Source organism: Salvia splendens, chromosome 5 (assembly GCF_004379255.2).
Source record: "Salvia splendens isolate huo1 chromosome 5, SspV2, whole genome shotgun sequence".
Lineage (NCBI taxonomy): Eukaryota > Viridiplantae > Streptophyta > Magnoliopsida > Lamiales > Lamiaceae > Salvia > Salvia splendens.
In genome coordinates this window covers 36,335,929-36,348,445 of record NC_056036.1, presented here as the reverse complement: position 1 = coordinate 36,348,445, position 12,517 = coordinate 36,335,929, and the positions used below count along the sequence as shown (strand labels likewise).

General features: G+C 35.8%; 1 protein-coding gene across 1 annotated transcript; it reads left to right on the top strand.

Moving 5' to 3' along the window:
* The first annotated feature begins 5,897 nt into the window (after positions 1–5,897).
* LOC121805688 (2-oxoglutarate-dependent dioxygenase 19-like) lies at positions 5,898–7,558 on the top strand. Its single transcript, XM_042205638.1, has 4 exons — positions 5,898–6,185; positions 6,280–6,521; positions 6,780–7,110; positions 7,188–7,558. The coding sequence occupies exons 1-4, from the start codon at positions 5,928–5,930 to the stop codon at positions 7,443–7,445; spliced, it is 1,089 nt and encodes a 362-aa protein (XP_042061572.1). The 5' UTR covers positions 5,898–5,927; the 3' UTR covers positions 7,446–7,558.
* Positions 7,559–12,517: the final 4,959 nt, after the last annotated feature.

Here is a 12,517-nt window from a genome sequence, read left to right as displayed (position 1 = left end):
TTTCTTCAATGTCCTGATCATCCATTTCCCCGATCATTGTCGCTTCGAGCCAGTCAGCTGCTTCCTTTTTAAGCTTTTCATTATTAGTGGAATTAGAGGGTGGTTTAATGAGGAGTTCCTTTTTCAAACACTCTTGCTCCAAAGGTCTAACAATATCTATTGATTGTATGTTCTCGTTGTCCTGTAGCTTCCTTGCAGCTTCATTAATGTCGACTGTAAGTCGCTCTCCATTAAACTCCAGATTCATCGTCCCATGGCAGACATCTATGACTGTGTTGGCGGTGGATAAGAAGGGTCTTCCCAAGAGGATTCCAATGGGCTCATCCGCTCCCGGGTCTGTCGTCTTTATGACGAAGAAGTCGGCGGGGTACATGAATTTGTTCACTTTGACAATTTCATCTTCCAGAACGCCTTCGGGGTAGATGCAAGACCCGTCTGCTAGCTGTATCTATATCAGTTTTGATAAGCTTAGCATCTTCCAGCTTTTCGTATAGAGTACGGCATAATATTGATGGAAGCCCCTAGGTCGCACATTGTTTGCTCCATTAGAACGTCTCTGATGGAGATTGGAAGCGTAAACACCCCTGGGTCAACTTTCTTGGGTGGAAGATCTCTAGGTTGGATTACACCGATCTCATTTTCTGCTTCAACCATCCTCCCCATCTCGGCAACCTGTTCACGGGTGCTAGACTCTTCTTCTTTTACGACTTGATTAAAGGCGATGGGCTCAAAACTTCCGTTATGATTGAGTCTAGGTGCTGGAAAATTTGCAGATGAACTTTGACAAACTGTTTCCGATTTCAGAGAGACTGTATTGACAATCTCTCGTCCTGTAGGTTGCTGCACTGTGGTCGGAAGCTCTCCTTCATTCCCTCTCAGCTCGCCCAAAGACATGGCTACCTGAGATAACTGCTTTGTAAGCATCTCGAGTGCAGCCCTCTGCTCTTTCTGAGTCTCTTGTATTTCTCGCATTGCATCTTGGGGCTGATGCAGATCATCACATCTCCTGGACCTTCAAATTGTTGTTTGTTAAATCTCTGATTAAATCGACCTCTTCCATAGCCTTGCTGATAGTAACCGTAAGGTCCACACTGCTCTGGCTGGTTCTGGAGGGGATGATTCTGTTGGTTCCCTCTTTGGTACTACGGGACATAGTTCACAAGTTGATTATTTGACTGTCTTCCCTAGTTGCTAAACTGAGGGCCTTGGTGTTGGTACCCTCATTCTCCTTCCTGTTGTCGACTTGACCAGTTAGACTGTCCTCCACTTGACCAGTTCCCTTGAGGTCCATTTGACCATCCTGCCTGACCTCCCTGCATTCTGTTCCCTCCAGTGTTTGGCCTTTCCTGGATTTGAGCTGGCCAGTTGGGCTGCCCTCCAGAAGATTGCGATGGTTGGCTCTGATTCTGATCAGCCCACCTGAAATTTGGGTGATCCCTCCATGGAGCATCTCTCTGCTTCCCCTGGATCCAGTTGCCATTTGCGTTCCAGTGGCCCACGACATTTACTTGGGCCTGCGGTTCTCCCTCAGGAGGGAACTCGCAATAGTAGTAATGATGCTCTTCTGGTGGGGACGGTTGCGGCACATACTGCATTTTTTTTTGTGCAGGTGGTGGAGATGGCCTGGCTTTCTCTACTGCCTCTAGCAGTTTCTTTTCCATCTGCTCAAATTGAGCCTCCAATTTTTCCTCATTACGCACCTCTTCTACGTGCACTGCCCCTCTCCTATACTGCCCTTGGGATGTCTCATACGACCGCTTTGCCCCAATAAGCCTCTCCAGGATATTTTTAGCTTGGCTAAATGCGGTTTTCGAGAAGTCTCCTTGAGCTGCGAGGTTGAGGTCGTTCTTGCTATCCACAGTGAGTCCACCATGCTTCCCCGGCAACGACGCCATTTTGGAAGGCTTCGAGAGGGGCGCGAATTCGGACCAAGTTATATTGAAAATAACTGAACCGATTGGATCAGTTAGCAAATGTCGTTGCCACTTGATCGATTCAAACTCGCTCTCGCTCGTTTCCTACCAATGTAATTTGTAAACTCCCAATTTTGCACTACTTTAACAGTAAAGTGGCAAGTTCGGGGTCGATCCCATAGAGAAGTTGGTGTGTCGAGAGTGTGTGTAGTGAACAGGGGGTTGGTTGCTGCCACGCTTTAACTTGGGAGTTTTTAACTACTGTTTTTACTCTAGGCAGAATTAAACTTGCTAACTTGATCAAGGTAAATTTAACTACTGGGTCAAGTGAATTGCAGGTGAAAACGTAACAGTAAATGCGAGGATGAAAACGTAATAACTTTGATTAAACTAAACTGAGAACAGTACAACGTGAAATTGAAACTATCCTAATACTTCGGAAAATAAGAAAGCAAGTAAAACCGAGAAGAATCTCGACGGGTAATTTAGGAATATGCCGACAGATAACAAGTATTCCGCAGCGCTTCTTTAATTCCTCTTTCTAACTGCGCATTACTTTATCTAAGCTAAGCTATTATAGAGAACTGGACTAAGCTAGAGAACTGGACTAAGCTAGAGAACTAAAATAAGCTAAACTAGGCGGAAAGTAAAAGATCGGATTCTCTTTCTTGTGATGGTGCACCCTCTATTTATAAGCTCGATTCGGCCTCTAGCTGGATAACGATCTTGACAGAGAATATTCACTCATGCTGAGAATGAGCGACTCATTGATTGCTACGTGCCCTTCTTCTAGAATGACGACGCTTTTGAGTAACAGATTCATGACTCAGCTCCGTTCTTGCGTCTCATAAGCTAGCACGTGTCCCCTTCTAGAACATCGTCCTTAATAACAGAATGGTGCGCCACATCCAGCTCATTTCCTCACGTGTTATTCTTTTAGAAGCCAGCGGTCCCCGCCTAACTGCTTGATCACTCCCCCTTGATCAACTCCCCCGATTCTTGGCCTTTTATCGCCTTTTGTACTTGCTTGATCAGTTCGGCCTTGCTGCCTTGGTCAAGCGGCATTCCTGCACATTTAACACTTGTTTTGCGCGATAAACCGATCAACCAGCGTACATTTTACCCTAAACCGATGCATGAAATGAGCCTTATCATACATATTCAATCAATCAACATTATTCTTCTATCCACTCCCACCTACTTCTATTCTATATATACTTCACTTACAACTCCATTTCCTAGTATGGAAAGTATACATCTTAAGTGGGATAAACTAGAAAAGAGGTAGACATCTAGTGTGGTATGAGGGAGTACCAATCTTCAATAAGTAATCATATAGTTGGTGTTTCAACTAAAATTAGAAGACATAAATGAAAGTGTCATAATAAGCAAAAGACTAAGTTAATTTTTCTTTAGTTTAAGAACATTTTTTTGCGTTCTAAATTATTACTCCAACGCTTTTCGTCTCAATTTTTGTGTCAATAATTTTTTTTTTTGCGGTGGTAGTTGTACGCCGGTAAATTAAATACACGCACTGGTATGAATAAAACATACAGTTTTTAATTATCATTTGGCTCGTGCAAATAATGTAACGCAATCCCACAAATCACGGAATGATCCTGATCTAAAAGTTTGCTACGTTTGCCTCTCTAAATTTCAACACCAAAAATTATTTTTTGTCTCTTTCCAAATCTGACATATCAACACTATTAATCACACATAATTAATCACACATAATCGACAAAATGTGGTAGTCAATTATGAGTTTATGACCGCCCAAGAGATTAATTAAATAACATAGTTCTTCCGTCCTATAAGAATATGCAATCTTTCATTTTTAGTTCGTCCCACAAGAATATATATTTACAATTTTGGAAATCATTTTCTTTCTAATGAGGTGAGACTCATTTTCCACTAATAATTATTTAATTACTTTTCTCCATGCATCTCTCTTACTTTATCAATTTTGTATTAAAACTCGTGTCAAACCAAAGTGTATATTCTTTAGGAACGGAAGAACTAATTTTTTTGTCTTATTTCATAAAACTAAAGTTAACTCGCAAAGGTTCTATTTTTTTAAATATAAAATAAGATAGACAGTGTATAACATATTGATCGAGTAATAAAATTTTTTAAGAAACTATTACCCAAAAAATTTAATCAAATACAATGACACCTTGTGATGGGTAAGTATAAGTTACAAAAATAATACTCCATTTGTCCTATAATAAGAGTCACACTTTATTTTTTATCATAATTGATAAGTAGGTTCCACATTCCACTAATTTACTTCATCCATATATTTTTATAAGACCAACATAAAAAAGTGGATCTCATATTCCATTAACTTAATATTCCACTAACTTTTTTACAGTCTTACACATTGTATCCTCTATGTTCCATTAGGGTTGTTACATTTCTTTTTTCACACTCATTTTGTATGAATAATACTCTCTCTATTTCCTCATAGTTGAGTCATTTTTCCATTTGGTAAGTTGACTTATAGTTGAGTCATTTCTAGATATAGTACTAAATAGTTGAAGTGGAGAGAGAGAAAATAATGTAATGAAGACTATTCTCTACAATATGCTTTCTCTTACCTAACTCTCTCTCCATTTTAACTATTTATTACTCCCTCCGTCCCAACTAATTAGAGTCGTATTCCTTTTTGGGATGTCGCAACCAAGTTGAGTCATTTTTTTTTACTAAAAACAAAACATCCAATTAATTTTACTTTATTTCATCACCTATTTTACTCTCTTTTTTATCTTTCCTGCCTTATTCATCTCTTTTACTTTTCAACACTATTTCTTAATATTCATGCCCAAAATTTTTCATTCAATCTAGCTGGGACGCAAGAAATATATTTTTTTTCAAAATAAGTATATAAATGAATTGTACCAACTAATGAAACATAGAGACTACATTTTATATACTTAGTAGCACGCCACTAGGGTATATTATAATACAAACAGATTTCGTGTGTTGGTAGCACGCACGCCACTAGGGCATAATTACATACTCCCTCCGTCCCATGCTACTCGCACTTTTCATTTTAGGCCGTAAATTTGGGATTGATTTTTTTGTGTAATTAAAAAAGAATTTTAGGTGTAATGAGACATCATTTAATAAAAGAGCTCTTAACTTAAACTAACATATTAATTAAATGCATTAATTCTAACTTAAATTATAAATAGTGTAAGGACTTTGTGACGAGCCGAAAAGTAAACGTGCGAGTAGCACGGGACGGAGGGAGTATTATAATAGATTTCATGTCCTATAATAATATTCCGTCAATTGATTTCCAATTTACATATTATAATAGATTTCATGTCCTATAATAATATTCCGTCAATTGATTTCCAATTTATAAGGGCAAGAGCATCTCCACGAATGAAGGTAAATAAAAAAGGCATATCATCTATATACCTCCTCAAAAAGTAAAATATATCCTTCCAAAAAGAAACATACTCCAAAAGAAAAAGGTATATAGAAAGGTAAATGATTTTTAAACATAAAATAATAGTAAAAAATACATTAAAAAACATAAAGTGTGATACCTTCTCCCTTGGAGAATGATTTTTCATGAAAAAAATGTTATAAAATTTTACCTCTCCATTGATGGAGAGGTAAAGATACATCTTCAAAATGGGAAGAGGTATAATACCTTCTCAAATACCTCTCCCCTTGGAGAATGATTTTTCATTATAAAAAGATAAATATGATGAGTATATAACTTTACCTCTCCATTTATCTTATTTACCTCTCCCCTTAGGGATGCGCTAACGAAACAAACGTGGGAACACGTGGCGGAGAAGTGAAAGCCCCATACCTGAAATGCTCTCTCTTGCATAATTGCATTGCTTTGCAAAGTGATACATATTCAACCAATCAACATTATTGTTCTATTCACTCCTACTTCTATATATACTTCACTTACAACTTCCTTTTTCAAACGCACTTTCTGTTTCCCATAACCTAACAAAAGAAAAAAGAGAAGAAAGGTAACTAGCAATGGCATCAAGAGTTGCAGGTTCTGATTCATTTAAGCACTTCGAATTCGATGCCACTCTTAAACACTTATCAGATTCTTCTTCTTCTTCTCTAAAATCCGTCCCTTCCAAATTCAACTTCACCAACGAGCGCACTGCTTTCACTTCCGACTCCCTCCCTATCATCGATTTCTCAGCCCTCGTCGCCGGAGATCCTCATCAACGCTCCAAGGCTGTCCACGATCTCGCCACAGCATGTCGGGATTGGGGTTTCTTCATCGTACGATCAATTCTATAACTACATAGTTACATACTTATATACATAGCATTATTAATTAGATGCTGTTTATTAATATAAATTATGTGTTTGGCAGCTTGTGAATCACGGTGTACCCGAGAGCTTGATGGAATCAATGTTTAAAGCAGTGAAAGAGTTCTTCAATTTGGCTGATTCGGAGAAGAAGCAGTACGAAGCCAAGAGTGCTTCAGATCCCATCAAATGTGGGAATTTCAACGTTGCCAATACTTCAAACCAGAGCTTCACTTTATGGAGAGATTACCTTAAGCTCTATGTGCATCCCACTTTCCACTGCCCCCACAAACCCCAACTCTTGAGGTATAATTATCACATTTCATGTACATTTTTATTAATGTCATAGCAGTATTAAATATTAAGGTGGTGTTCGATTTCTTAGATAAAATATTACCAAGATATAATCTAGGATTGGGTTGTGAGATTATTTTTAGTTGTAGTGAGTTAGCTATGACTAATTATCCATCTAGGATTGAGCTGCGAGGTTAAATCTCATGAACCAAACATACTACATATTTAATCCCGAGATACAATCACCCCCTAATGGTGTTATGTTTGTAGGGATGTGGTGCAGGAATACACCCAAATAACGAGGAAATTAGCATTAGAGCTAGTCGAAGCAGTATGCGAAGCCCTAGAATTGAATCAACGTCGTTACGTGGATGAAATATTGAAGATGGAATCTAGTTTTCAAATGTTTGTGACCAATTATTATCCACGTTGCCCTCAGCCGGACCAAGCCATCGGCATTCCCCAGCATACAGATCCAGGTATGTTCACATTTCTCGTACACAACGGTGTCGCCGGTCTCCAAATCGAGCACGATGGCAAGTGGTTCAACGCCGACTCTCCTCAGAATTCTATTTTGGTCAATGCAGCTGACCAACTTGAGGTATAATTAGCTATAAACTTGTAGTATATGAGTATAATTAAGTAAAACTAACAGCGTATAATTAACCGCGCGGACAGATATTCACCAATGGAAGGTGTAAGAGCGTGAAACACAGAGCAGTAGTGAATGAGGAGAAAGATAGAATCTCGATCGTGGTAGCGAATGGTCCCTCAGGGGAGGCGGTGATCGGACCGGCGGAGGCGCTGGTGGAGAAAGATGGGGGAGCAAAGTACTATGCAATGAAGTATGAAGAGTACGTGGAGTCGCAGCTCACCAAATCGCGCTTCGATGGGAAATCCCTTTTGGAACAGCAGATCATATTCTCTACCAATTAAATTATTGAGTTAGGTTGTACTCCCTCCGTCCAATAAAAGATGTCACACTTGTGGGATGACACGCAATTTTAGGAAGTTTTATTTTGTGTGTTAAATGGAAAGAGAAAATATGATTTTTATATTTATGTGAGAGAGAGCTTTTTCCAAAAATGGAAATGTGTTATCTTTTGTGGGATAAACTAAAAAGGAAAGTGTGACATCTATTATGGGACGGAGGGAGTACTATTTTTTCAGTTTATCTCTATAATGTGTACTGTGTCTTTCATTAATAACTCAAATAATAATATACACTATTTCTTTTTCTAATTTTGGAAACTATTTTCTCAGTATGATTATTCTCCACTAACAATACTTCAGTTACTTTTTCTTTCTACCTCTCTCTTATTTTACCAATTATATGCATTAAATCATGTTCAACCAAGCGTGGGAGTAGATGCCTTCAGACACTTCAAAGTCAGAGATAAGTTCCTACAACCATAATCAAACCAATTAGGACAGACAGCTCAAATACTTGGATCATACGTTATAGAGAGGTAGTATACAAATTTTCGGCCGGGGGTTTATTAGGACCATATATCTCACAAAACTTGCGACAAGAACTTAATAAGTACTACTATAAAATTGTAATTGAACCATTAGTTTGCGGATGATAGGCCATGTTGTACTATAGAACAATCGGATTTGGAACTCCTGCTGTTGTGGAATACACTGCAGAGGTGCTGTGGCACTCCCTCTAACAATTTATTCATAAACTGTAACATTAAATTATTAATTTTTTTTATAAAATACTCCCTTTGTCCCATTAAATATCATGAAACATTTGTTTTTCGGCACAAGATTTCACGTGGTGCTATTTTTTGAGTTAATAAAGAGAGAAAAAAAAAAGTAGAGATGATTATTTCTATTTTGAAAAACGTTCCATTTTTAATGTGACAATCGAATCAAAACGGAAAATGTTTCCTTTTTAATAGGACGGTAAAAGCATTAGGATATTATAAGAGAGGGTCCAAATCCCAATCAATTGTTGTATGCATTTAGAAACGCTGTAGTTGATACATCAACTTCAAGCAGTCAACGTTATCTTAAGTCTACATGCGTGGAGTATTAAGAAAACAAGATATTCTAGATACGTACATATTATATGTATTCAAAATTATTAATTTAGCCCACTTCCAGGTACAATGTATGCAAAGAGATCGTTACATTTGATCTGTCATATATTTTAAATATTTAATCTATGCACAGCAATGGCAAATTAATTAGTCTTCCCTTACCTCACATTGCCGAAAAACAACCAAAGGGAAGAAGAAAATGACATCAAATTCAATATTGCTAATGACTACACAGATTTACCATGTGATTGACTCCCTATTCAGTATGGTTGATGAAATCAACAATAATATTATAAATACACCATAAAATGAGGGTTAGTACTTTAAAAATACACACTACTCATACATGGAGAAAACACACTTCACATGCTGGGCCGAAGCTACATGTGGCCCACATTTACTATATATACTCTCTTCGTTCCATAGAAATAGGCCGATTTTTTTTCATCCGTCCCATAATAATAGTTATATTCATTTATGGGCCCCACCATACACTATATTATTTCAACAACTTTTTCTCTTTGACTATTTTACCAATAAGCTAAAAAGTTTTATATTTGAATATATATGTACTTTTTGCATGTAATATTGGACAGATATTTACAAATGGAAGGTTTAAGTCTCTAAAGCATACAACTGTGGTGAGAGAGAGAGAGAGAGAGAGAGAGAGAGAGAGAGAGAGAGAGAGAGAGAGAGAGAGAGAGAGAGAATTTCAATGATTGTAATGAATTGCCCAGCATGGGACGCTATTGTTGGGCTGGCTGCGCCACTGGTCGAAAGGATGGCTCTGCAATTAATCTACCATTCTATGGAGTATAAACACTACATGGAATCGCAACTCACTAAAACTCGTTTCGGTGGTAAATCCTTTTTGAGCAACAAGTCATAATCCAAGACAACTAGATCTTGACTAATTCATGTGACATTCAATAGTAGATTTCCTATATCAATCTGGGAAGATTTATAGACTCGTGTTGTTTGGAATATTTGAAGGAGACAAAAATCATATGTAATCCATCTCTTTGTCTTGAAACGTTGTGATTGCGTTTGTCTTGTTACTTTTAAACTATTTTCTCTTTTTGGGTTGCACACTTGCACGTATTTATATATACGCGGCAAGTATATTTGAGTTTAATGTGACCTAATGAATTTCTCACCAATGAGAGAAAAAATTAATATCTCCTTAATTAATGACCTTCCATGTATTAATCCGTATGAAACAATTTTATATTATTCTAAATTTATAAATATTTTCTTATTTTGGCGGATCATATCATGGTCATGTAGCTTTTCCAATATCAAAGCTTACAATTCAAGAGATTCGGAATTTGTAGGCTAGCTATTCCATGTTTATCCTCGTTTGTTTTATTAGCTTTCCGTTTTATAAATCATTTATTAATATTTTGAAAGTCTCCATTGGCGTGCTATACTGCACGTTATATCAACCAGTATCCACACTCATGCGATGCACGACTCGATTTAATTTCATCACAATGAATTCACATTTTGACTCAATTACTTGAAATCAAATACAATTACATTATTAAAAAATTTAAAATTACAAATATTTAAAACAATTTAAATATACAATCCCAAAAATATAAATAAAGAAATTTTATATATACAAATTTAAGTACATTTATCACTACCAATTGATTAAAACCCCAATTACTAAATTAATAAAATTGAAATTATAAAATTCCAACCCCATTCTCTAACTTTGTATGTGGAGTACTAAAATGTAACTTGAAAGGATCCGTTAAGATAATGTAGTCTTGTGCCAAAATTGTTGAAATTGGAATACAAAGTTTCTAAATTATTGATGAATGAAAACATAAAATAAAAATGTAACATGATTTTAATACTGAATTATTGATTGATCGGCAATTAATGAGATCAATGGATCTCAAATTGGCCAATTCATTTTTTTATTTATGAGGTTGATGAGATTAATGGTCATTTAGAAAAATGAGACCAATTAATAGTTAAATTATTAATTGATTGACAAATAATGAGATAAATGGGAATATCAAATTGGCAATTCATTCTTAATTTATGGGATTGGTGAATTAATGGGCCATTTAATAGTCTAAACTATTCAATAAAATAATTAAACCAACAAAATGTACACCAAGAATTTAAAATTATTAGGTTAAACACAATTGGCCAACATAATAGCCCGCCTCATTTTGTCTCTCCCATCCCAAACCTCCACCTCCACCTCCATTTTTATCTCTCTCAAGCCCTGATTTCATCTATCACTTTGTTCTGCGCCGCTGCACAATAACAGACGTCATCTTGCCGGCTTGCATCACCTCTTCTTCCCACAGAGAGCATCTCTCATCGGAGGCTCAGCGGACTTCACAGTGCTGCACCTCTTTCTCTTTCTCTTTCCTCAGCCTAGTTCGTCTGAAAACATACATTCCAAGACATGATGAAGAAAACAAAGATAAAGATTTCTGTAAATAGCAAGAGCTTTGAATACAGCTGTTTCATTAATTGATTCATCAAATGCAAAATCTAGAGCATCATTTCTGGCCTTCACTATAAGTCATATCTCAATTCTTTAATGATTTTGATAATGAAATCTATTTCTAGATTTGTATTAATTCAATCACAATATTTATACTATATATTGGAGATAAAATCACCAACCTCCATCCATACTTTCTTTGTTTGATGTAGAGGTTGAAATCCACTAATTGATGTTAGTCCTTTCTTTGACTGGATCTTTCAATTGATTTTATCCCCTCTTTGACCTCAAGCTTTTAATGATTGTTTTTGATATATAAAGAATCAAAAATCTTTATATAGTGAATATATACATGTGTATATACCATGACTTTTTTGTGTATATAATGTATTGGATTGTGTTACTAATGAATGAGAGCACACATGTATTTATAGGTGTTGCATGGCTCTTCACGAAAAGTGGTGTAACTTCGTATCTATCATGCCATGCACTAACCGCAATTGATACGTCGATTCATCCATAATAACCACCATACGGTTACACTTTCTGTATTACACAAATACATGTACATCAACTGCCTCTCAAATATGTCGGTTGATTAATGAAATCAGTTTACTAATAAACTAATTTCCACCGTCACACCCTTACATACATAAACTTTAATATTTAAATATATGTGTAACAATTTTACACGTCCAATACATGTATTTACATGCATGTCAGCCCACACATATTTATATACACAATTAATTATATATATATATATAGGCATTTGATCAAAACAAAAATGGCCTTAAACCATGAATTGCAGACGGTTTTATGTCCATTGGATTAGATAATCTAATCTTTAGATTAGATTAATTAACGGCCAGATTTTAATGGGAACATATTATTATTTTAATTATTTATAATCTAAAAAGGTTAATTAAGTAAATTGTAGTATGTCGTTAGTTATAGTATTTCCTATAATTTTGCTCTGTCATCTCTCCACTAACTGCTCTTTATCGTAGTTTATTAGCCCATAATTTCTTCTCCTTCAATCTTTCGTCGAATTTGCATACCCTATTCCAATTAATGTAGTTCTGCTTAGTTTGGTCATACTAAGCATTTAATACGTCATATGATTATAATATAATCATTTAAATGAACACTTCAGGGTCAAAATATGCGCTAATCGAAGTCATAATAACATATACATAAGTTTGGTCATAATAAGCATTTAATTCGTCTTATGCTTATAATATAAATATTTAATTGATCACTGTTGGGTCATAATACTGCTACAACCGAAGTCATAATAACATATAGCTAAGTTTGGTCATAACAAGCATTTAATTAGTAATACGTTTATAATATACATAATTTAACCATTAAATACATACCAACTATACGCTAATCAACGTTATAATAACATATAGATATGTTTGGTCATAATAAGTATTTAATACGTCATATGTTTATAATATAAATATTTATATGCACAATTC